The sequence below is a fragment of the Rhinocladiella mackenziei genome (genome assembly GCF_000835555.1).
Source record: "Rhinocladiella mackenziei CBS 650.93 unplaced genomic scaffold supercont1.1, whole genome shotgun sequence".
Taxonomy (NCBI): domain Eukaryota; kingdom Fungi; phylum Ascomycota; class Eurotiomycetes; order Chaetothyriales; family Herpotrichiellaceae; genus Rhinocladiella; species Rhinocladiella mackenziei.
In genome coordinates, this window is record NW_013550604.1 from 1,515,184 (window position 1) to 1,537,868 (window position 22,685).

Genomic DNA, 22,685 nt, shown 5'->3' on the forward strand with positions numbered 1-22,685 from the left:
GGTCGAGCTAGTGGAAATAAGGCGAACTTGGAGCACATGGACACGACTGCATTCGCTTTTGTCGAGCGAGATTATTTTCACCAAAATGCGACGTGACAATACTTTTCCGGACAGACTATGTATTCATTTTCCCATAGCGTCATATTTCTCGTCATATACCATCTCACAACGCCCGTAGGATGCGTAGTTCTGCCGTCAAGCTAACACCACCGCTTTTTATGCAACAAATCACCGAGCTCATAATAATAACAGGCCTCGTCGCTCAGGGTTCACCCAGCAATCGGGCGGTGATATCTCCCATGTAGGCTTCTTCCAATTCGTAGTCTTGTCCACCGTTTCGGTCAATGCCAACGTAATTGAATGCTTCCACCACCCGTTCCACATCAAAACCCATCATGACGAACCGATCAATTAAATCCTTGTTGTACCCATCGTATACCGCAATGTTGGCCGCCGCTTCTCTCTCCTGACTCTCCTTCTCAGCCTCCTCAATGGACTGAGCCGTTGCTCCACCACTGCTCTCCCCGATGAACGATTTGGGGGCTCCCGCATACTTGACTGCCCATTCTCTTGCTTGTCTCTCAAATTCTTTGGGGTTTTTGATCAGCTGTTGGGCAACGACGGCGTCTTGCGGGTCTTTTGGCTCGGGTGAACTGAGCAAGGATTGCAATGAGATCATGGCCGATTTGATCGTCAGAACAGGTGACCAGCCTGTGCTGAGAGTGTCGAGGCAAATGGCACCCTGACGTCAGAGTCAGCATCGAATGTCCCACGACAGATGTTGTTGGCAAGCTTACAGTTTGACTGGAGATATTCGGGTGCCATATCTTGGTGGTGAACTTCATCACCGGCGGTTTGAAGGGGTATTCATTGGGGATGTTGATAGAGACCGTATATGTTCCACCTTCGTATGGTGTTCCCGAAGGACCTTTGAAGGAACCTCGAAGATTCGTGATGCTGTCCCCGACGGTTTCCGCAAAGATCTGTGAGGTCGTGTCTGCACGGATGTCCGCCAAATCTTTGGCTATTCTTCGTGCCTTGTGTCCAGCCATCTCTCTTGACCAGCAATGCCGAAGGGAGACCCGAGAGGAGAAAGATGAATACGGAGGAATAGATCTGAGAACTATGATGGCAAGGAAATCTAGAGGACAATAATGGAAAGGCTGAGAGTAACGGGAATAAGTTCTAAGGAGATGAATGAGAGTTGGGACTTCAGCGGAAAGAGAACAAGGCTGTCTGCTCGACGGAATCACATCGAAGAAAGATGACCCGCAGGTAGTTCGTGGTGCAAGTCAGGTTTGGAGAGATCGGATTCAGAGGGAGAGGAAGGTAGATTTTAGTGGAAGTTGTCTGATGAGATGTTGGATCACACAGCCACCGTACAGAGGATCGAGGACGTGTTGCCTAGTTTGTGTTTTGTGGTTATGGATGTGGTTTGTTGGTTTTGTGGTTTATGGTTTATGGTTTGTGGCCTCACAAGTGCCGCCAGCCCAGTGGTTGTCACCCGCGAGGTCGAAGAAGTGACTTGGTCGCCGGGGCTCGCCAAGTGGACTGGTAGGAGCCAACGGGTTGCTGGCTGGGCGCCTACGTAATGGTAGAGAAGTGCCTATCTATACGCAGGGTTGGTCGTCACGTGTTATCACGTGATAGAATCACGTGCTCCAGCTACCACTCAGGTCCAGGGTCTTGGCATCTCCTCCAGGCGCGACTGGGCAGCGTCACGCATTTGCATCTTGGTTTCACCGGGCAATCAGCCTTTTTATCATTGTATTGTATCTAAATCAACACAACAACTTTCTTTTCTTGCCATCGCCTGGCTCTGTAGTCTTCGGCCCTCATCTCCGCTCTGCTGTGGAAGCCATGGTACGAATTAAGAACCGCCTCATATCCAATGCGTTAACTGACAAATCCAAAAGGGGAATCAACAATCACAAATGGGAGGCGGCCCTCCAGGTCAAGGAGGCAAAGATGACAAGGACAAGAAGGTATGTAGGATGTGATACGTACAAGACTGAGCGAATGTTAATTCAACTTCCAGAAGGACAAGCCCAAGTACGAACCTCCGCCGCAGCCCACTACCAGAATTGGACGAAAGAAGCGCAAACAAGCCGGTCCAAGCGCGGCTGCAAAGCTTCCAACCATCTACCCAACGGCCAGATGCAAATTAAGATATTTGAGAATGCAGCGGACACATGACCATCTCCTCCTAGAGGAGGAATATGTCGAAAATCAAGAGCGCATACGCAAGGCCAAAGCCGCTCAAACACAAGCTCCGGCCTCTGCGACAGAAGGCGACGCACCCGATCGAAATGCAGATGAAAGAAGTCGCGTGGATGATATGCGAGGAAGCCCGATGGGGGTGGGTAACCTGGAAGAACTCATCGATGACGATCACGCCATTGTTTCCAGCGCGACTGGTCCCGAATACTATGTCTCGATTATGTCTTTCGTCGATAAGGATCTCCTCGAACCGGGCGCCTCCGTCCTCTTGCATCACAAATCGGTTTCTGTCGTTGGCGTGTTGACTGATGACGCCGATCCACTGGTTTCCGTCATGAAATTGGACAAGGCCCCCACAGAATCTTACGCGGATATCGGTGGATTAGAATCCCAGATCCAGGAAGTCCGCGAGGCCGTGGAACTCCCGTTATTACATCCGGAATTGTACGAAGAGATGGGTATCAAGCCACCCAAAGGCGTCATCCTGTACGGCGCGCCGGGGACAGGAAAGACCTTGCTCGCGAAAGCGGTCGCCAATCAAACATCAGCAACTTTTCTGCGCATTGTCGGCTCTGAACTCATTCAAAAATATCTGGGCGATGGTCCGAGATTGGTGCGTCAGCTTTTCCAAGTCGCAGCGGAGAATTCCCCGAGTATTGTCTTTATCGACGAGATCGACGCCATCGGCACGAAACGATACGAGTCCACCTCGGGCGGTGAACGAGAGATCCAAAGAACCATGCTTGAGTTGCTGAATCAACTGGATGGGTTCGATGATCGAGGCGACGTCAAAGTCATCATGGCCACCAACAAAATCGAGACTCTCGACCCGGCCTTGATCAGGCCGGGACGCATCGACCGCAAGATACTGTTCGAGAATCCCGATACCAACACGAAAAAGAAGATTTTCACTCTTCACACCAGCAAGATGAGTCTGGCGGAAGATGTGGACTTGGATGAGTTCATTGCTCAGAAAGACGACCTCAGCGGTGCGGATATCAAGGCCATCTGTTCGGAAGCCGGATTGCGGGCGCTTCGTGAAAGGAGAATGCGTGTCAACATGGCCGATTTCAGAAGTGCAAAGGACAGCGTGATGAAGACCAAGAATGAGGGTGAGCCCGAGGGTCTGTACTTGTAATCTGATTCGAAATTGAGGAAGGACCCGGGATTGGGACATTGACATATCAGTCTGCCCGATGAGCCTGGTTCGTACCCTGTATTTTACATATAGACCGTTTTCGGCGGACCAGCAGAGAAGAACAGAGCAAATTCCTCTTGGTGCGCGCTGGACGAAATACATGTTGGATTTATCCCGAGGTGAAAACTTTTGTTTGCCTCCGGGAAAATTCATATCATGCCATTCATTCATTCATTCGCCACACAGTTCATAAATATAGAGTATGGTCATACTATCTATCAAGGGTAAATATCGCCATGTCTCATAAAGCATGCAAACAATGATCGACGTCGATAGAAATCGACGACCGAGTTTGTGTAGTGATGCCAACGACTTATGCGAGGTTGAGGGTATAATGCTGCATGACTTCGCCGGGATTAGGTATATACTATGGTCTGTCGATATTGCCTCAAGCCAATACAGTGCTATGCAATGAAATGGGAGGGAAGACAAGAGGACTGAATAAGGGAAAAGGTGGAGAGGTAGGCAGGGGATAATGATATTAAAAAAAAAAGTCAGAACCTCATCACGGGTCGTTTGACTGCTGTGCTCTGCTTTCGCCGTGCCAGGGTCAGAATGTAGGTAGATAGAGAGGTCGAGAGGTGTGTTCTGTCGTGCTTGTCTTCGTTGTCTTGTTCGTTCTCTTCGTGTTCAGTCTCGCTCGATGATCTGGGGATATCAGACAGAGACCCCATTTCATGGAAAACTCAGACGGTGGATCTAGAACAAAACACCAAAAACACGAATTTGTACTCCGCGGGATCTCATTCTTCCGGCAGACCAACATTATGACATCAAATCCAATCAATCCGAAACAGATCCCTTGTCGCACCCAATACGGCCGAGGAGTTCCTTGCGGTCACTGCTTCCCGCGAGAAGATTGACGCCCGAGGAATGCGCGGACTCGTGCTTTGATTTCCTCCGCGAGCCGCTCGAGCTCGATCCTGAGGCGGAAGAGGACGCCGGGCTCGGTCGCCTTGCGGACGAGGGAGATGGTTTGGATTTGGATTTCGATCGGGCGTGAGGGGAGGAGAAGGAAAAGTTGGGGTCGGTGCTGAGGATCTCGCTTTCGAGATACGGTGGCGGTTCCACACAAATGTGGACATCCTCGATGTAGTTCTGTTGGGCGAGAGATGCTTTCTCATCGAGAACCTCCCCTTCGTCCTCATCCTCGTCATCGGAACGGACATCCTCGGCTCCTTGCCCTGTAATGACTTTATATGCGACTTTGACGATCATGACAAACCAGAGGAGGAGGATGCCCTGTAGAGCGAGGAGCATGCCCAGAAACGCCCATTTGATGTCGTTGTTCCAGCAGACCAATCCCACGGGGTCGCGGAACGGTTGTGTGAGATGATCCCAGTCGTTGGGCGTGGGAATGGGTCCTTGAAGATCCAAGGCACTGCCTTTGTAACATCCGTATTGGATTTCCTGCGGGATATGTGCGTAGATGCTGTAACAGACCCACATGTAGAGGAAATGCCTCGCAGCCAGCCACGTGACCATAAAAATGCCAAAGGTAATGTCACAGGCGACGGTGAAGTGGAGGTATCGGAGGATTTTGGCGAGAGGCAGGAACAGATCCACCACGTCCATCAGACAGAGGATGAGTGTTCCGACCCGGGATTGGTGGTAGCCGTAGGATGTGAACATGAGGGTACAGGTGACGATATGGTGAATGAACATCTGCGCATAGTCCTTCCGACGCTCTTCAATATTCACCACCACAATTTGCTGCAAGTAAAAGCCGAATTGGACCAGATAGTACCACTTTGCGAGGCCGTCCATCTCACGAATGGGCCAATTCCGCCACAACGCCCGCAGGTCGAGCCAGTAGTCAGCGTGAGTCATGATGTACATTCCGATGCTCCATGAAAGGGAGTAGTAGATCAGAATCCAAGCTTGCTCGGCGAATCGCACTTTCGGCTTTTTCTTCTTGATGCCCAGGACAGAGGCCAGAGGGGTGAGGAGATAGTCCATCACGGCACAGCGGAGACCGGTGAAGACAATGATCCAGTAGAAGACGAAAAAGGTGTCGTCCCAGCCAAGGGCGAAGGTTCCGGTGACTGGGTTGTAGTAGGAGATGCGGAAGAATTTCTGGGTATGATGTCGGGCGGCGGGGAAGAGGAGGTGGATGAAAAAGAGCATCGACATGAGGTTGAGTGATATGCCTGGAACGAAAGTCAATCCGATGGTGCAGACGGCCATTTTCCCGCCGTGTCCTTACCGATCTGATGGTCCACCACCCACGTACACGCCAGCGCTATGCTGCTTTTCTCTTTCCCTCTCCGGTGCCAACGAGGCCAGGCGGTTTTCTGGGATGGCGATCCATGATGTTGGTGATATTCCCCCGTCGACTGGAACACTCTTTCCAATTTCTCGTGGTCCGGAAGAGTGACGCGGTCCATTTTATGGCGCGCCGAGGATTTGGACATGGTGAGCACGTTGGAATAGGCAACTGAGCTCGAGACAAAATGGATGGAAAAGAGTGTTGTCAATGCCAATGTGGGGAGATGATGAAAAGCCGAGCCCGAATAGAGGTGAGCATGCGGGAGTGCGGGCGACCAGCGCAGCCAATGTGTGACGACGGACAATTGAAAAGTCGGAGCTCAGGACAAGCGAATGACAGATCTCGTTGGTGGCACACGTCTCGCTAAAAGAATAGTGCCAAACGAATGGAGGATGGGCATCGAGCAGAGTGGTAGAGCAAGTGAACAATGACCTGGTTAGCGGTGGGAGTGGGAGCGGAAGTGGGAGAGGCTCTGCAGACCCAAAATATCCGAGTGGAGTGATAACCATCAAGTATATTGGTTCTCTGCATTCGGCGGTGTCGGGCCGCCGAGCCACTGAGGATTCTTGGTTATGAGCAGTGGACTCAAGGCCTTTATTGGTCCGCAGTCTGTTATCCCCCTCTGCTGTTCTGCTCAGTCATTTACGGACCCCTTGGTCGTCAAGAAGCTCTCGGCACGGTAGGAGCCCTCTCGCTGTCCATCTCAAGTTCAAGCCTTAGCTCTATCGACCGGAGTCAACGTTTCGTTCCTCTCCAAACTTCCGATGACCCAAGCTCCATGATCCCTGCATGAAAATATTTCCCCAAGCTTTATTGCTGGGTTTAGCCGGGGACAACGCCTAAAACAGCTATGAGACTCTACCAATGGCAGCGTACCGGCCTTTGCTCCTCGGTCCCGCCGATCATCCACCTTTGAGCCGCCCGCGTGGGATTTGTTTGGGCCATTATTCGTGACAACGATGAAGGGCGTTATTTTTCCTAGACATAGCTCTCACGAAGATAGAACCCGCTGGGAAATTTTCTGCTCAATGACGCGCGACGACCATGGTGGTAGCACGATCATTCTTGAAAACCGAGTGGGTGCAGTCAACGTTGGGCTCAGCGCCAGAGGCCATAGGGCTCCTTGCAAGATTTCCATAACTTGATGGTTCCATCTTCACTCCCGGTGGCATAGATTTTGCCGTCCGGGGAAAATGCGATGGACCAAATGGGGCCATGATGACCTTTGAGAACCTCTGTCGGGATCAATTAACAACCAAAACACAGCGCAAAGGAAAAATGAGTCGTAGGCCCTACCGAGTTCCTTTTCGTGAGCAAAATCCCACACTCGAACCCATGTGTCAACCCCCCCGCCCGTCACGAAACGTCCACTGCTGGGGTTGATGGCCACACTGGCGACGTCATGGTCAAAATTGACCTGCTTGATCACTTCTCCCGGTCTCCCTGCATCGAAAAAGAAACAGGAATGTCCAGCAGCCACACTGAGGATTCCCGGATCACTGTCCTCAGCTCTATTAGTCGAGAGCTCGCACGACGTGATGTCTCGGTCGGTCTTGACGCTGGCAATGGCGTGTTGGGTCCGCAAATCCCACCACCGAATGGTCTTGTCGTCGCTGGCCGTGGTCAAAATATTGTAATCGACGTTCCATACAATGGACTTGATACTTCCGCCATGTTCTCCCGCTCCGATTTCGTGCCCTTCCGACGTGGTGGTGGGAGTGATGGGAGATGTGCCATTTGCTTGTTCGGGAGAAGCCGCACTGCCACCGCGACTGAGATCGAATATCTTGAGCTTCTTGTCCTGTCCGCCGGTGGCTACACACAGGGGGTTTTCCTGAATCGGAAAGGAAACAGCGCGAACGATGTGGTTGTGAGTGAGGATGTGCAAGCATTCTCCAGTCCGTGGATCCCAGATTCTCCTATATATTGTCAGTCGGTTACGTTTCTCATGTGCGCTATCAATCTGGTCTGACGCTGTGAAATCGGCGGAGCCAGTGGCGGCAATTTTGGCATCGGAAGACAGTCTCGATGACCATACGGCGCCCTTGTGTCCGATGAAAGTTCCTATCCTAGGGCAAAATGAGCAGAGGATTCTTCAAGCACATCGCACATCGTACCAGTCTCCGGTCATGCCATCTCTTAGCATCGGATTGTTGTCTGGGGTCCGTTAGATGAAGCCTGACCCGGATCATTGGAAAGCATACCTTTGCAGGCGGAGATGAGATAATATTGGTCGTCATCCACGATCGACGAGAAGCTCAAATGAGTGATGGGCCTCGAGTGGCCATGACAGGTTAAAGGGACAATCCGGGGGGGTTCTAGGACGACAGTCAATACATTGTTGCTATATTGTGGCCCGATCAAGGGTGGAGGCGAGAATTTCAGCCTACCTCCCGACATGGCAATGGCCGCCGACAAGATCTGATTCCCAAGAGCGCAGGAAACTCAGAACAGAGCTATTAAGGTTCTAGGCCGAGTCCAAGGACTTTTGAACCATTCCTTGAAGACAAGGGCAACAGGAGCACCAGAAATGAAAAAGGGCCGATTCTGTGTCAGGATTATGTGAAGAGTCTTGTGCCCCCCAAAAACGTGAAGGTGGCACGAGCCGCAGTTAGAAGGGAACGATGAGAAAAACGAAGGCAAAGTTAGTGATTGGACATGATGCCGTGGGAGGGAATTTGGTCGGCTTGAAGGTGTTGCTTGTCCGCTTGCTTGTCCGCTTTCTTGTTTCCAGGTAAGAGCTTATTCCCAAATTGGAATAGCTCCACGGCCCTCCTCTGCTTTCTCCTTGATCTCTCTCCTCCATCAACGATATTTCAGTGTATATTGTCGGTCACGATTCATGGTGATGGCCAGTCTAAGCAAGAATACCATCAGCGGCCTCTAATTTACTCACTAGCCGCCGAAACTACCTGAACTGAACACCGCTCGCCATGACAATGCTTTGTCTTTCGAAGGATAATTTGTTGGAGTATTTCATGTTCCATCTACTTCATTTACCAGCAAGACAGAATGAGGTGTCAGATATGATATCTCAACTCTTCATAAAATAAATGGCTCAGAGGCCTTTGGAGATATGTCGCCCCTCCAAATCCAGGTTTACATGTCTGGCCTCATGCGCACTGTAATAGCGAATCGGCATAAAATTGAGCTGCTTACATCAGAGCTGTTGCGCACCACCCAGCTGCCGAGAGCACGAGATGCTGAGATCGCGCAATTACGAGAAATGCTGACTGCAGAAGACAGGATGCGAGACTGGGTAGATGCACCGGCTCAAGCATTCGCAAATAGCGAAGCTGTCGATCCTGTCAAGGAAAAAGTCTCGTTTGACGCGTCTCCATACCAGTCGAATCGCCAGCGACGGAACGGGAATGACAACGAGGATAAAACAGACTCTCGGGTCCCTAGTTTCATTCTCAGACTCTAGGTCAAGGTGGGGCCGAGCACAAGATAAATGGCTACTCTAATGTTCCTAAAGGCAAGCAAGTAGAGATAAAGAGGCAGAGACGGGCCAGATGTATGGAGCACCTGAAGATCGGCAAGCCGGGGGTAAGTACAGGGACTGGGCCAACAAGTCTCCGATGACCGCCTGGCGCGAGATCAGGAGCAAAAGGAGAGGCAGATTCGCCCGCCTCCTCTACGAGTTGGAATCCGGGAGATCCGAATGAGAAATGTGTGGCGTTGAGAGGCAAGTGGAAATTTCCCAGGATTTTGAGCTGGGACTTCGGAGATTCGGGTATGGAAATTCAGGATCCGAATTTATCTGAACTCTGTCAAGTCCTAGCCGTGCCTGGAGGAGTGCTGTATTCTGATATATTCCAAATTTTCCCCAGTTGTCGCAGCGGCATACTTATCGCTTTGGGTGGAAGTCATGGATTGAATCGGAACCAGAACGTTGGCTCGGTCGACGTCACAAACAATGCCCATGGCCTTTACGGACGCTCTGACCGACCGTGACCGCGGCCGGACCCGTCGGTGAACTTTTTATCCTGCTCTTCATCTAGGATCTCCTGGACCTCATCTTCAGCTTCATCTTCCTCGTCGCTATCGAACTCGCCTCTCATACTCCGCCACCACCGACTACTCTTCCAGATGCCATCGACATCACCTCTGGCCTCTTCATCCTCCTCGGTCCCAATCAACCACGTCCACTTCTTCAAGAACCATCGCTTCGCTTCCCAGCTGCGAGTGCTCCACGCTACACTATCGCGCATATCCCGCTTCCGGCACGAAGGTTTTCTCGAATACCTGTTCACCAGCCCCGAGGTTCCTCCCCAACATACGAGTCCACCGTGCACAAGGTCCTGGAACAATTCGGCGTGGTCGAGGACACCTTGGACGGCGGCACGGACCGCTTGGTCCCGGAAATGGGGGAATATGATACAGTCGAGGTAGCTGGGGTGCGGGTGGAGCAGCTGGGCAGGGCTGGGGCGGAGGGTGCTGTTGACGGAGTTCATGTGATGATGCAATTGAGGCGTGATCGAGATGGCGGTGTCGAAGAATTGGTACTCTACATGGCTCGATGTTGAGTTCCTTGGGTACAGATTGTTGAGAGCGACGTAGCAACTGGGGAAATTGGAAGGATGGTCGTTGAGGTATGCGGAGCGAGAGATACCGATCGATAGGCCAATGGCGAGGGAGGCTTCAATGTTGTCCTCACCAACCAGGCGCATATGGTTGATGTAGGGATCCGCAACGGTCTTGGGAGAAGGGAAGCGGAATCTATTGGGAATACGGTGGGGTGCAAAGGTCATCCGGACCGGGGATTTCGAATGAGACGCAGACGGAACGGAGTCCTGGCGGGGGGAATTCTGCGGCCCTGCCCAGATCCCCCCCAGGTTCATATCGCCATAGTCATCGTGAACGTGCTCCACTGACTCGAGATCGGGGGTGGGAGAAGGAGGAGCGACCGGTGCCCGAATACTCGGAATCGACCCTTGGCCAAAGGGCAGGTCTCCAGCAGCCACGAATGCATCTGCCAGATCGATGACGCGAGGGTCTAGGCGATTTGTCGTCTGGGAGGGCTTCCGAAACAAAGGGACATCTTCCACGTTGATGTCGGTGGTGGACACCAGGGGGGTATCGAGGTTGCTGGAGGTTGAGACAGCTTGCTCCTCGAGGACCTTGAGTTTCTTCTTTAGTCTCTCGCGATATGCCTTCTGGGCCCTCCTATTCTGCTCACGTCGTTTATCCGTGACCAATCGAACGTATGGTTTGCGAGGAGCACGACCGGGAGTTGCAGACTGGGCGGTAGAGTTTTGGGCCATCGTGTCGGTATCTTGCGAGAACTCGAAAGGTGAGATGAATCTGGCATGATGAAGTGAGCCATTATTGGGAGCAAAGTTCTGGAGGTATTATGATGGGAAGGGAGGATGTTCGGCCGAAGGACGAGTAAGCCAAATATAAGCCAACAGGCGACAATCCAGTGGGGGCACGTGGGAGGCCCGGGCGGTAGTCCCAAGATCCGATGCCAAGATATTGTTTTTCAGCGGGGAGGCTGACTAATACAACGGACAGCCGGCGCTGATTGGAGAAAATATCCCCGCTTAGCACCACTATCCCTTCTCCACCGACGTCGACGTCATTCCAGATGCGCTCAACTCAAAAAATTTATCCTGGTTATCATTTTGGTGTCCAATTCCCGCCAGCCTTGCCCAAGAAAGCATAACGAACTCCAAATATGCCCTTCAAGTCTCCCTGTTCCTTTCGGTGTCATCACGTCAGTCCAACTTAGTTTCAGTTCAGTTCAGTTTAATTCCATTGCCCTTTTACCACGTCCTGTCATCGCGAATAGACGCCATATATGCTTTGCCATTGTACCAGCTCTCTCGTCAATGTTTCCATCATTTCCACACTTCCCATATTCCCAAAGTCCTTTTCATCCATCATGATCACGCCAGTGTCTTCGTCTTTGGAGTTGACCTCTTTCAGACCGGCTTCCACCGCTTTCGCCAAATTCGCCGTCGGAGAATTGTTGCTCTTGACTCCGTTGGGTGTGTTGGCTCCTTTGGCGCTTGTGCTTCCACTTGAATGCTGTGTTTGTGTTCCTCCTTCCGTTTGCATATGCGCAACAAATTCCAGAATGGCAGCCACTCGTCTCTTCATCTCGTTCAGGCTGGTTCTGGCCGGATGAGTTTTGGCTTTCGAGCTCCGTCCGCTTTCACCATTTATTCCGTTGGCACCCGGAGGGGACCTTCCACTTCCATTGACATCGTGGGAGGCATCTCTCATCGGCGTTTCGCCCTCTTCCCCATTGGCCTGATCTCGGGTATATTGATTTCTCCCCAGTCTCCCTCGTCTCGCCGGCGGTCGTCCCGTTTTGCGATTGTTGTTCGATCGGCCCGAGGGGGGGGTGTCGGCGTTGACTTTGCCATTGGACACCGCGGATTTGGAAGGGGAGAGACTGGGAGTGGGAGGTGGAGAATCTATCCGACCGTCAGCCACAGGCCGAGAAACGCCATCCCAGGCGGCGTTGTTACCTTCTCCTCTTCTCCTCTCTGATCGAGCATTTCGTTTACTCGCCGCCTCTGCTCGTTGAGCGGCCTGCTGTTCCTTTTGTTTATCTCTCGACTCTTTTTCTCGGTTGTTTCGTGCGGCGGCTCCTCTCAGTTTCTGGGAAGCAGTGCGTCCAGATCCCGTCCCTCTCCCAGGCGCATCTTCCGCATGTGGCTCAGGTGATTCACTGCATTTGGACACGGCGGACGAGGAATGCGAGCCCGTACGCTGTCGTTTTGGATTGCCCTTTTGACTATTTCACGTTAGCAGATGTCCTGCTTCGAAGCCCTTGATGCCATACTCGTCTGTGTCGTCCCTTGTCCGCTTGCCCAGAGAGCCCATTTCTTTACTCTCCTCAATGGCTCTCCGTAGCATTTCGTCTTCATCATACGCACCGCGACTGTTCATGGTCGCCCGCCTCTTCGTACTCTCGATTTGCTTGTTCTTGCTATCTTTCTTGCGAGATTGTTCGGGGTTGGAGGAGGGGGGAGAAGATCGAGTCGACCGTGCTTCAAGAACAGGGAGGTAGCGAGAAGATCTGGGTCTAATATGTCCTGATTAGCGCGCGGTTCCTCGCATGGGCCACAAGTACAACCGGCAGTGAAGCCCAACGACGCAGGACAGATATTCAAAACCGAAGAGGAAATAAAGCGGTTCCAAGCGGCCATCGCAACCGACAATGGCCGCATATTGAAGGGAGTCGCACTTACCCATTGGCAGACTTTGTAATCTTGTGGAATTCTGGCTTGCATTGTTCACAGTAATACTCATCGGGCAACATGGACTCATCAAGCAAACCCATACAGCCACCATGTTGCCAGACACCACAATTGTCGCATTGAACAAAGAAATTGCCCGTGTCATCAGTCAGGGTGTCGGTGTTGGGCTGCTGTTGTCGTATGCTGGGCGAGGGGCCAGGATACTCCGCCTGTCCACATATACAGCGAGTGACCTCCTCTTCAGCAGGATCGACTCCATTCTCTTCGTTATCATCCTCCTCCTCTTCCTCCACGGGTTGTTTGACAGCTGGTTGCTCTTTGTCCTCTCCATTTCGCCTGCTGCGACGCGGTGCGATCTGCTCCGCACGAGAGGTCGAGTCGGCGCCATCAGCGGATTCGGATCGTTGGGTGGAGGGTCTTCGCGGGGAGGTGGTACGATGACTCGCTCGAGTATCTCGATCAGGTTTGGAGTTGTTGGAGGAGTGGGAATTTGTGTGATTGGGACCGGGGGGAGGTTGCTGAGAGGAGCGGGCACGGGAGGACCGTCGAGGACTCATTTTGATGTGTCGGGAAGCGGTATGAATTTTCTGGGCCTGGGTCAGTAACGGAAATAGTACGACAAGACTGGAGACAGCAGACAGATGGGGGAAGAGCCGTGGTGGTGACGGGAGAGGGTTGCGCGCCGTCAGAGGGTGGAGGAAATTCCTCGTGTCGGCAAAGCGATGGCCGTGGCAGGAAATTGCGGTTGAAAATTGTTGGAAAGGTTCGAAACGAGAGAGAGCCAAAATGCCGGCAATGGAAATAGGGTTGTCACATTGCTGTTAATGGATTGAAAAAAGATCTGAAGAAGAGGAGGAGAAGGAGGTGTGCGCAAAGTACCTAAGAGGGTTGCAGCACTGCGGTGACGGAGCGAGTGAATGAGTGAGTGACCTGACAGACTGCGCTTTTCGCCCGGCCCAGTGCCAAACGGCCGACTGGGCCGATGAGAGGCTAGAGCGCAGCAGGCTAGGCGCCAGACGGGTTAGAGGGAAGGGAAAAAGCGGGTCGTGTTCATTGGCCTTTGAAATGACACCCCAGTAATTAATGCAACTCGTGCTGCGGGCGCAGTTTTCCCCTCCAGAGGCTTCTCCAATTGACACACGGCCATTCCCCAACACACGACCCTGCATATACGGCTGATAAGTAGAAGTGGTATATAGCAATGGAGGATGCGCAGATCGATTTCGACATTGCAGAAATAACGGACATATTATACAGTGTTCTGCTGGAAAGGTACATTGCTCTGTGTGTATAGGAGGGAAATTTGAAGAGCTCTGGAAACAGATAATATACCAGGCACGTATTCGTACGGTATGCGGAAGTACCTCTTACTCCAATCCTATTTCGGACTAGTGCACTGTCCCCACAATCTGTGAATCACGTGCCAACTTTAATCTGAGCCTGTGTATCTTCACCAATCATCGCGTCGCATTTCTGCCCCGCTCAGTTACGCGTCGCTCAGATGCACTTTCAATCAGTTCCGTCTGCCCCTTTCTCCTATACTACTGATCATGTTTCCTTCTACTGTACTTTTAATTCCTTGCTCAAGTTCAGTCCATCCACCCTGTCCTACCTACACCCATCATTAACTCCCTCCCCAACCTGTCATATCGCCGTTGCTATCATTTTGTCCGTGCCCTCCTCCGCCAGCACGTCATTCCAGTTGAATGGATGAGACCACGTACAGGTTCTAGCATTCTCGACCGGAGGTCCAGAACGGCACAGCATGTATCAGAGCCACATCACGGACATGGATGAATGTCACGGCAACAAGAATCAGTTGATTTCTCGACTCAGGTTCTCATAATCGAGGCTGTCCTTCCTGGCTAATCCATGTTCACATCCCCGTTGTGCGACAAACATGTCAGCCCACAGGTCGAACGGGTTTTGCTTCTCATGCCAGCGCGGCCCGGAACAGGAAACGACATTGACCACCAAACTTGGTTTTTTCCTCTTTTGCGAACGTCCATACCGCCTTCCCTGCTTCGACTGTACTCGCCACGTATGTGATCAATTCTCTGAAGGCCTCATAAGGTGATGGAGCCCACACAAGCTCAACTACTGTATCATTCCGAGTCGTTCTCGCCGATGTGGAATGGTGCATCTGACATTGGCATTGCCACAGTCGCAACGGACGAATCATACACAAATTGTTTGACCGAAGCCTCCTTCGCCGCTGCTATCAATGAGTTCATAGCCCCAGCAGCAGTTTGCGGAATGACGTGATTGGGATTGGGCCTCCCAGTATTGACCGTCCCAACATAAGACCTCAGCGTCAACTCCGCGCATTGCTTCGTCATATGCATTGTGCGCGGCCATATCTTTCACTACCACCAAACCATTCGAAGCGTCTTTTTCAAAGAGATCCCTTCACAAGCCATTGTGTTTGGGCAAGATTTCTCACTGTGCCACCCACATTGGATCCCCATTCTAGGAGTTGCTGAGTGCCTAGGGCAGCGATGTCGCCCGTCACTCCCGTGACAAGGATGATAGAGCCTTGTGGTGAGGTCGTCTGAGATACCATTGTTCCAATGCCGATTCGGGGCCCAGGGTCTCAGGTAAGTTTCAATGGACACATGGGAAAAAGTCTTGGCAATTTGCTCTGAAGGTCGAGCCGAGGTGTCAAACGAGCTCCCGACAGAAGAAAAAAATCTCTCCACAAGTCGTCCAATATATATTTCTAACCGCAAGGACTTCCAACCAAATTCTTTCACCGGACCAAAACATACAGCGCCCCCTTGAAGGGACCCTCAAGCTTGGCCGGCTGGCTGGCTCACTCCCATCGAACAACTCGTTTCCTCTGGCAACATCTCACCTTGCCCTTCCTCCGACGGATCAATTGACTGTCTCGTCTCTGTGGCCCTTTTCGATGCAAAATATTGTTTCTCCAGTTTTCTCGATTTCAAATCAACTCGTCTGGAAGCCGAACCTTTGCCTGATACTAGTCACACCTCGACAGAGCAATGAGACGAGGCTGTCCTGCCGCAACCAAGTCGGAGGACGAAGGAGGACAAATGCGGTCCAGACGATGCTTCAGGCACAGCGCGCCAAAGTCTACCTCGATCTTTTTCTTTCTGACACCCCTTCAATCGTTGGACGATTCACTACGACCAGACCAGCAAGGGCAACCACCACCCATTGTAATTACAATCTCACCGCTGTTCTATGCTGTGTTCTAACTTCCCAACCATCTTCATCCCATCCCGTTACATTACACGCCTTACCTTACCTCAAACCTTCACCTGGATCCTCGTCCACCTCGGCGCAAGGCTCAGAACAAACGTGCCACACGCACGCGCAAACATAATCACATAGGTCACTTTCAATCTGTTCATATACGCTCCGACAATGCCTCCCACTTCATTCGGTGCACAATCCTTCTCAAATTCCGTCGCGCCCGTACTTAACACAATCCGATGATCCATTCCCAGCACATCATCCGGAAGAATATTGAGCAAGCGATTCGTGAACCAAGCCCGAGCGACGTCAAACCCAAACACTACCGCCCAACGTCCAGGAGAAAAGCATCATTGCACTGACGAGGTCGACATCAGCTGAGTCCGCAGTCGTGTTCTGCGCCACGGTTCGCCGGGGTCTAGAAGATCGCCCCGATCCCAACACCCAGAAGGACTTGGTAGCCAAACCATTCAGACGAGTCGCTATGGATGTGCGGCGTGTAAATAAGACCCCGAACCGATGGCAGCAAGCGAGGTGTCAGCGGCCATTAGGGACGCAAAACGCTGGACTGCAGAAATCAGAATGCCAGAAACGATACTCGCAAGACCCGCGCCGGACGTGGTCCGGAAGCCGATCGGTGGATAATAGGGGGCACGAAGAAGACGCCGGTCGCGAAGAAAGTTGCGGTGCACATGGTGGCCCATGCCGTGGCCGTTAAGCCGCAAGGAGAGCAAGCTGTTATCTTACTACTCGCGGCCTCATCCCTTGATCGCTTTGAGAGCGATAAAGTCAATATCAATAGACTAGTCAACTCAATGAGCTCCATCGCCAATACCTCGGTATCACTCTTGCCTATCCACTGGCTTGGCCAGTCTGATGGCCACAGCACGGGAGGCAATGAGTCTGCGGATGACGAGTGCTCATTCTATGGAATGGAGCTCTATCAAGACAAAAGTGATAGCTAGGATGCCTGAGGTCATGAGCGTACAGACCATGCCCAGCGCGTTTCATGGTGTCGTCATCCCGTCCCATTGCAGCGCGAGGAGGTAGCATGTCACTGTGCCAACAACAGTCAGGACCCCAGGGATGTCCACGTGGAGGACTTTCTCTTTTAAAGGAGGAGCTTGTGGTCTTGCGGCGCGAGGCGTATGGAAGCCTAGGAGGATAGCAAAGGTAGCGACGCCGACGCCGATGGGCAGGTTAATGTAGACTAGACATGTAGTTAGCGTCTTCTATCCTAATTTCCTGCTCAAAATGGAAGATACGCGAGACGGGAAGAAAAAAGGGGAAGAGTAGAAAAGAGACAAATCAAGACACCGAGAACTCGCGGAAGAGATGGGAAGGAATGGGAAGAATAGAACAGACAAAGTATATAACGTACAACACCATCTCCACGAAAGATGCTGGGTGAACCTCCCCTCTTCCTCGGTAACGGCTCAAGGACACGTGCCACGTAGAAAAACGCCCACAAACCCAATGAATACGGGGCCTGAATCGCACCGGGCGCGCTGAACGCGATAATCGTATGTCACCGCTTGCGAGTCCTGCGCCGCCGACCCTCGCAACAGCGCAGCCGACAATCAAGACGGGAGATGACGGTGTGACAGCGCATACAAGGCTGGCGAGCTCGAAGATGAAGACGGCGCGTAGATACGCGTACTTCAGGTCGAAAAACTTGAAGGCTTCGCCCCAGACAGGCCGAATAGCGGCAATGACCGGGTAGAATGCGGACCTGTACCAGACGACGTCGCCGAGAGAGTGGAAGCAATTGGTGATGGGGGAGACGGCGGTGCCGATAATGGTTAGGTCCAGAGCGACGAAAAAATTGCAGAGGACAGTGGAGAAGTGTTGAACAAAGGGCTATTGTGTATAGGCTCCACAGCTGAAACACTGGTGAGAGGTTTCCATAGACGACGACGTTACTGATGGTTGATCTGCGTAGGGACGTAGTATTCGCACGTCTATAAAAGAAGCCTCAATACCTCAACAAGTAGATATCTCGAGTTGCACCCAGTTTGACAAGAAGGTGACGACCACGAGGTGTAGGCCGGTTGGAAAGTCTGTCCCTACTTCTTCCGCCGAGGTATCGGCTTCGTTTTCTTCATTAAAGGTCGAGATAAAGCCCCGTTCTTCCTCAAGAGTCATGAAGGGCGCTTGAGCCCTTGTGGGTCTAATGACGGTTGTTTCTTTAACCATAACGAGTACACTGACGAGTGTACGGGTCGAAGGGAGTTTGTTGATGCAGTTAAATATGAACATAGGCACAGAATCTAAACGTATAGACTCGGATGAATGACGCTGGTTTCAATGAAGAACGTCTTCAAGTCTAGAGAACAAAAGCATTCAATACAAAACCCGAGCAAAGCGAACACACGGATGAACAGTTGGGATGGACATCACTTACAGAACTCGGTGAATCTCTTGGATGAGAAAGCATGTTTATCTTTGTCTTGATTTGTCTCATCAGCCATGGCCGTGTCGGGTTGAGCGTCGAATGGAGAGAGCAGTCGTGCCGTCCCACCTTTCCTCTGTATGCTTAAGGCCGTGACCTGGGCCGAGCAGCCCCTTTTCCTTCCGGAGACACGACGTTGTCAACATATTTTCCTCCTTAACGATCCGAAAGCATGAGGATAGGGATCCATTTGTCTGGTCTTGACGAAGACCAACAGTCAATTCAGCTCAAATCTTCCTCGGGAACGAGTTACTTTGACTCTTCAGACCCACCTTGATGGACAGTCAAGCTTCTTTAGATATGATTTGGACCTGTTGGGATGTCATGAAACACTGATTGAAGCATCACAAGGAATTTTCGAGGCAAGATAGGAGACTCTCCCGGACGAAGTCACTCAGTAGAAACCATATGAGCCGCGACGAGACGGATAACTTCTCTTCTGCGACGGGAAACTTGAGTGCCAACCTCCTCACCGATATCGAAGTCATTGACACTGACACCTAGAAAGGAGAGATATCAGTGTCATTAACGGAGCGGCAATGACTTCGAACGCTGATCGAAGTTCAAGATGGTTAGCATACCCCTCAGTCGGTATGTACCTACGTGGCCCATCTTCGCCCAAAAGGAGACGGTGACTTCGACCATATTTCCCCCTGGCAAATTTAAGGCACTCAGCTCGGAACGCACTTCGAGTGACAAAGAGAAGAAACATAGTACTCGGTCCAAGAAGTCCTCACGCGTCCAGACCACTCTGCTTACTCAGCCGAAGCCAACTGTCGTTGTTCCCTCAGACCCGGGCTGACCAGGGCAGCAGATGCCATGGCATGGTACCATCCACAGCACGGAACACATTCGAGGGCGGTATGGGAATGAAACTTTGGATCTAAATTTCCGGAACGGAGACAAGGAGGAGAGAAACCCGGTTGACTTTCGGCTGAGACACCCGTCACGTCCCGTCTGGTCGTCGTGACGGATCATGGATGTGATTGGGATCGGATGATTCAGGCTGGCTACAGGCTGCAGCGCCAAAGGGTCCGGATCGCCTCGGCCCTGTGTTCCGGGTCTGTCGTGCGGATGCTCGCTGTTGCCATCGAAACGGTGAGGGGGGCAGGACATTCAGTTCGCGGTCGTCAGGGGTCGAAAGTCGCCGGTCTGGAAAGAAACTTGGGAACAAAGTAGAATGAAGAAAAGAATCAAGATGGATGCGGATGTTGGTGACAATAATTGCGATGTGTAAGACCCCTCGGCAGCCCCTTCGGAGGCACCCCGGGTTTTCTATACTTTGTGCCTCCTTAATCCTCTCGTGTAACATAAAGTCATACCAGCATACAACATCATGTCTGGTTCTGGACCCATATTGGCAACATATGTCAACTATCAAGCTTTGTACGTTGTGGTATCTCCATGCGCAATGTCGCTCGTGTCCCATGCCCACCGACAACCGAAACGCCACTAGACGCCGATACTGGAAGAAAATGTTACGTCTTTTCAGATAGATATGCCTCAGCGAAAAAGCGTCTTGATGGTACAAGGGATGCGGCCGTCTCATCGTAACTTCATCTCGTCATCCAAACGAAATCTATCGCCCTGGCACGGTGGTGTATGTGTGTTGTGTACTTTAAAACAAAGGCTCAGAACTTGAACGCGACAGAGATCCCGGGTCATCTTGCTCGCTTAACCTCTGCTGTTTGGGGACCTGAACTCCCCCGGCTTTGGTCACTCCATCTCTACGAGCCATGGACAGAAGTTCTTCTTCCTTGGATTTCGCCTTGGCCTTGGCCTTTGCCTTGCCCTTCCCTTTGGGGTCCGGTGTCGTCTCTTCCCGTCCTAGGTCTCGACTTCCAGTTTCATCTCTCTTGTGTTTGATCAAAAGACTGAGCTGACTCTTTGTACGTGGGAGCTCCATCTCATCAGAGGAAGAATCGTCCGAAACCACGTCGCTTACAACCGTAGGTCGTGATCGCAACGGTCTCGTATTCTCGTCCTGTAGCGGGGGCCGAGTTTCTTTTTCTTTGCCTTTCCGTAACTCCTGTGGAATCTCATCCGCAAAACGGACGACACTCCCTGTCTTTTTCATGCGACCGAGACCAGCCAGATTTGAAGAACTCGCCAATTTCTTTTGAGTTTCGACGAATTTGCCCCGGAAATCTCGGTCCACCAATTCACCAGAGGGAAGAGCAGGCGCAGTCGTTGTCAGAGCCGGGTTCTCGGTGCTCGAATCGACACTTTGCCACGAGGAAGCCGAAGGCAAAGCAAAGACTGTTCCGCTCGCCGTTGCTATTGTCACACATGATTAGAGAGATGATCCCAAGTTCTTCGGAGTCCACTTACAGGGAAGATTGGGTAATCCGGGAGGAAGATCGTGGGGATTGAGGCGACCCGTCCCGGTATCACCGGTATCCCGAGAAGCGGAACCGGAACGGGACGTCCCTGAATGTCCCCTGGGCGACTTGGGTGCATTCGGAGCCACTGGAGATCGTTGTGTACTCGATTTTCGTCTTGGAATCTGGGGTCGTGTCCTCGATTTTCCACTGGTGGCTGACACAGGCAATCTCGCTGGTCCACCACTAGCGGTTCTGCTCAAAGATGGTCTGGATGATGATTCTGAAGGGGTATGGGAAGGAGAACGCGAATTGTTATCAGATTGTTCTCGCCCAGAGGGAGTGCTTCGCCTGGGGAGCCGCGCACCCGGTGTTTCATCAGGGGCGGGAGGAAGTCGGAAGTCTTGCAATGACGGGACGACATTTTGACCAGTCCGAGGACTCGAATCCGATGTTGGCGGGATCCCCGAAGCAGGGGATACTGAGGAGGATCTATTTCGAGCTTGTCTCGTGGCAAGGGACGGCTAATGGATTCCAGTCAGTTCCCATGCAAACAAATCGCCAGTACGATCGCACTATACCTGGGGAAATGCGGCGTGAGATAGATTGGGATGATGGTCTCCGATCGGAGTCAAGTCCAAGTCGTGACTACATCGCTGCCATAAACGAACCAAACGAACAGTTGTCATAGATTGCGTGAGGGATGGACTGCTCCAAACTCTCCAGAAGAGATTGCGAGCTCTTGTGCTTGCATGGTCGCGAGTGGCATCGCTTTGGATCGCGTACACTGAACCATTTGAATCAGCCATTCTCAGATGCCGTCCAAAGGGGACGAGCTCAACCAGACCTTTCCAAAACCTTCGAAGGAACTCGCCATTGGTAAGGTGAATATCCGAATCGTCAAAGGCATATCGTTCCACCGTGGTCGTCGTATTAATAAGTCCTTGGGGTAAAATGGCCGTCATGACATGCGATGGTCAAGGTTTCTCTCCTACAGCTCCACAAAGCCGACAGTCAACCGCAGGACCCCGAGCTGACCAACACATAATCCTTTCTTTTGGGGGGACAGTTGAATCACCGACCGACACAAAGTCGATAGAGAAATCAAGGACCGAAATGACGGCCAGAGCCGGTGTGCGAAAGAAGGATGGGGCAGCGGCGGAGCAGGAGCCCGCCGCAGCAAGCGCAACTTGTATGAGGAAAATCCTCAACGACCAAAAGATCGGTGTGCGTGTAGGCAGGTCGGGTGGATATGACTGGTTTTTCTTCTGTACGGAAGGGCAGAAAAGAAATGGGCCTTGGGGCTTGAGACTCTGATCGGTGGAGGCGTCAGAGCTGGAAATGGAGATGGAGACGGTAAGCGGCGGCAAGCAGGATACGAATGAGTCGCATTCACTGAGTGACTGAGCTTTCCACTGGCAAGCTGCCAGCAAAGTTCCAAGGTTCCCCCCTCAAGTGAGAGGGCAGAATGCTGGATCCGATGCCGAAAGCCTAAAATAACAAGAGCCAGTAGAACAACAGGCGCGGAAGAGACCCGTTGGGTAAAGCCGGAGTCTGAGTCTCAAAGCTTAATAAGAGACGGACTCCTTTCAGGTTGCGAAAGAGACACCTGAGGACATGAAATATGAAACTGAATCAGGAAGAGGCAACACGGAATGGTGACGGGGAGGAAAGACAAGGCAAGGCGAGTGGCGGACTGGGCCCACGTAGTGGCGGTGATAGTGATAGGGGATGCGGACGGAACAGGAGGCCAGTGAACAAGGGGAGAAGAGAATGAATGGAAGAGGCCCGGGTA

General features: G+C 52.0%; 10 protein-coding genes across 10 annotated transcripts; 2 read left to right on the forward strand and 8 right to left on the reverse strand.

The window, feature by feature from the left end:
- Nucleotides 1-262: 262 nt before the first annotated feature.
- On the reverse strand, nucleotides 263-1,052 carry Z518_00530 (uncharacterized protein; the record flags this gene model as incomplete). Its single annotated transcript, XM_013421132.1, has 2 exons — nucleotides 263-742; nucleotides 798-1,052. The coding sequence occupies 2 exons, from the start codon at nucleotides 1,050-1,052 to the stop codon at nucleotides 263-265; spliced, it is 735 nt and encodes a 244-aa protein (XP_013276586.1).
- Nucleotides 1,053-1,934: 882 nt separating this feature from the next.
- Z518_00531 (uncharacterized protein) lies at nucleotides 1,935-3,358 on the forward strand (the record flags this gene model as incomplete). The annotated part of the gene is made up of 2 exons (XM_013421133.1): nucleotides 1,935-1,985; nucleotides 2,039-3,358. 2 exons carry the CDS (start codon nucleotides 1,935-1,937, stop codon nucleotides 3,356-3,358), a joined length of 1,371 nt encoding a protein of 456 aa, XP_013276587.1.
- An 843-nt stretch (nucleotides 3,359-4,201) lies between these two features.
- Nucleotides 4,202-5,805, reverse strand: Z518_00532 (uncharacterized protein; the record flags this gene model as incomplete). The annotated part of the gene is made up of 2 exons (XM_013421134.1): nucleotides 4,202-5,568; nucleotides 5,625-5,805. 2 exons carry the CDS (start codon nucleotides 5,803-5,805, stop codon nucleotides 4,202-4,204), a joined length of 1,548 nt encoding a protein of 515 aa, XP_013276588.1.
- Nucleotides 5,806-6,785: 980 nt separating this feature from the next.
- Nucleotides 6,786-8,087, reverse strand: Z518_00533 (uncharacterized protein; the record flags this gene model as incomplete). Its single annotated transcript, XM_013421135.1, has 5 exons — nucleotides 6,786-6,922; nucleotides 6,984-7,606; nucleotides 7,661-7,756; nucleotides 7,805-7,844; nucleotides 7,892-8,087. 5 exons carry the CDS (start codon nucleotides 8,085-8,087, stop codon nucleotides 6,786-6,788), a joined length of 1,092 nt encoding a protein of 363 aa, XP_013276589.1.
- Nucleotides 8,088-8,763: 676 nt separating this feature from the next.
- Nucleotides 8,764-9,114, forward strand: Z518_00534 (uncharacterized protein; the record flags this gene model as incomplete). The annotated part of the gene is made up of 1 exon (XM_013421136.1): nucleotides 8,764-9,114. The coding sequence occupies one exon, from the start codon at nucleotides 8,764-8,766 to the stop codon at nucleotides 9,112-9,114; it is 351 nt and encodes a 116-aa protein (XP_013276590.1).
- A 505-nt stretch (nucleotides 9,115-9,619) lies between these two features.
- Z518_00535 (uncharacterized protein) lies at nucleotides 9,620-10,954 on the reverse strand (the record flags this gene model as incomplete). The annotated part of the gene is made up of 1 exon (XM_013421137.1): nucleotides 9,620-10,954. One exon carries the CDS (start codon nucleotides 10,952-10,954, stop codon nucleotides 9,620-9,622), a length of 1,335 nt encoding a protein of 444 aa, XP_013276591.1.
- Nucleotides 10,955-11,468: 514 nt separating this feature from the next.
- Nucleotides 11,469-13,458, reverse strand: Z518_00536 (uncharacterized protein; the record flags this gene model as incomplete). Its single annotated transcript, XM_013421138.1, has 3 exons — nucleotides 11,469-12,435; nucleotides 12,484-12,726; nucleotides 12,893-13,458. The coding sequence occupies 3 exons, from the start codon at nucleotides 13,456-13,458 to the stop codon at nucleotides 11,469-11,471; spliced, it is 1,776 nt and encodes a 591-aa protein (XP_013276592.1).
- Nucleotides 13,459-15,006: 1,548 nt separating this feature from the next.
- Z518_00537 (uncharacterized protein) lies at nucleotides 15,007-15,246 on the reverse strand (the record flags this gene model as incomplete). Its single annotated transcript, XM_013421139.1, has 1 exon — nucleotides 15,007-15,246. One exon carries the CDS (start codon nucleotides 15,244-15,246, stop codon nucleotides 15,007-15,009), a length of 240 nt encoding a protein of 79 aa, XP_013276593.1.
- Nucleotides 15,247-17,124: 1,878 nt separating this feature from the next.
- On the reverse strand, nucleotides 17,125-18,313 carry Z518_00538 (uncharacterized protein; the record flags this gene model as incomplete). Its single annotated transcript, XM_013421140.1, has 3 exons — nucleotides 17,125-17,327; nucleotides 17,650-17,977; nucleotides 18,188-18,313. The coding sequence occupies 3 exons, from the start codon at nucleotides 18,311-18,313 to the stop codon at nucleotides 17,125-17,127; spliced, it is 657 nt and encodes a 218-aa protein (XP_013276594.1).
- A 1,874-nt stretch (nucleotides 18,314-20,187) lies between these two features.
- Z518_00539 (uncharacterized protein) lies at nucleotides 20,188-21,855 on the reverse strand (the record flags this gene model as incomplete). The annotated part of the gene is made up of 3 exons (XM_013421141.1): nucleotides 20,188-20,846; nucleotides 20,901-21,414; nucleotides 21,472-21,855. 3 exons carry the CDS (start codon nucleotides 21,853-21,855, stop codon nucleotides 20,188-20,190), a joined length of 1,557 nt encoding a protein of 518 aa, XP_013276595.1.
- Nucleotides 21,856-22,685: the final 830 nt, after the last annotated feature.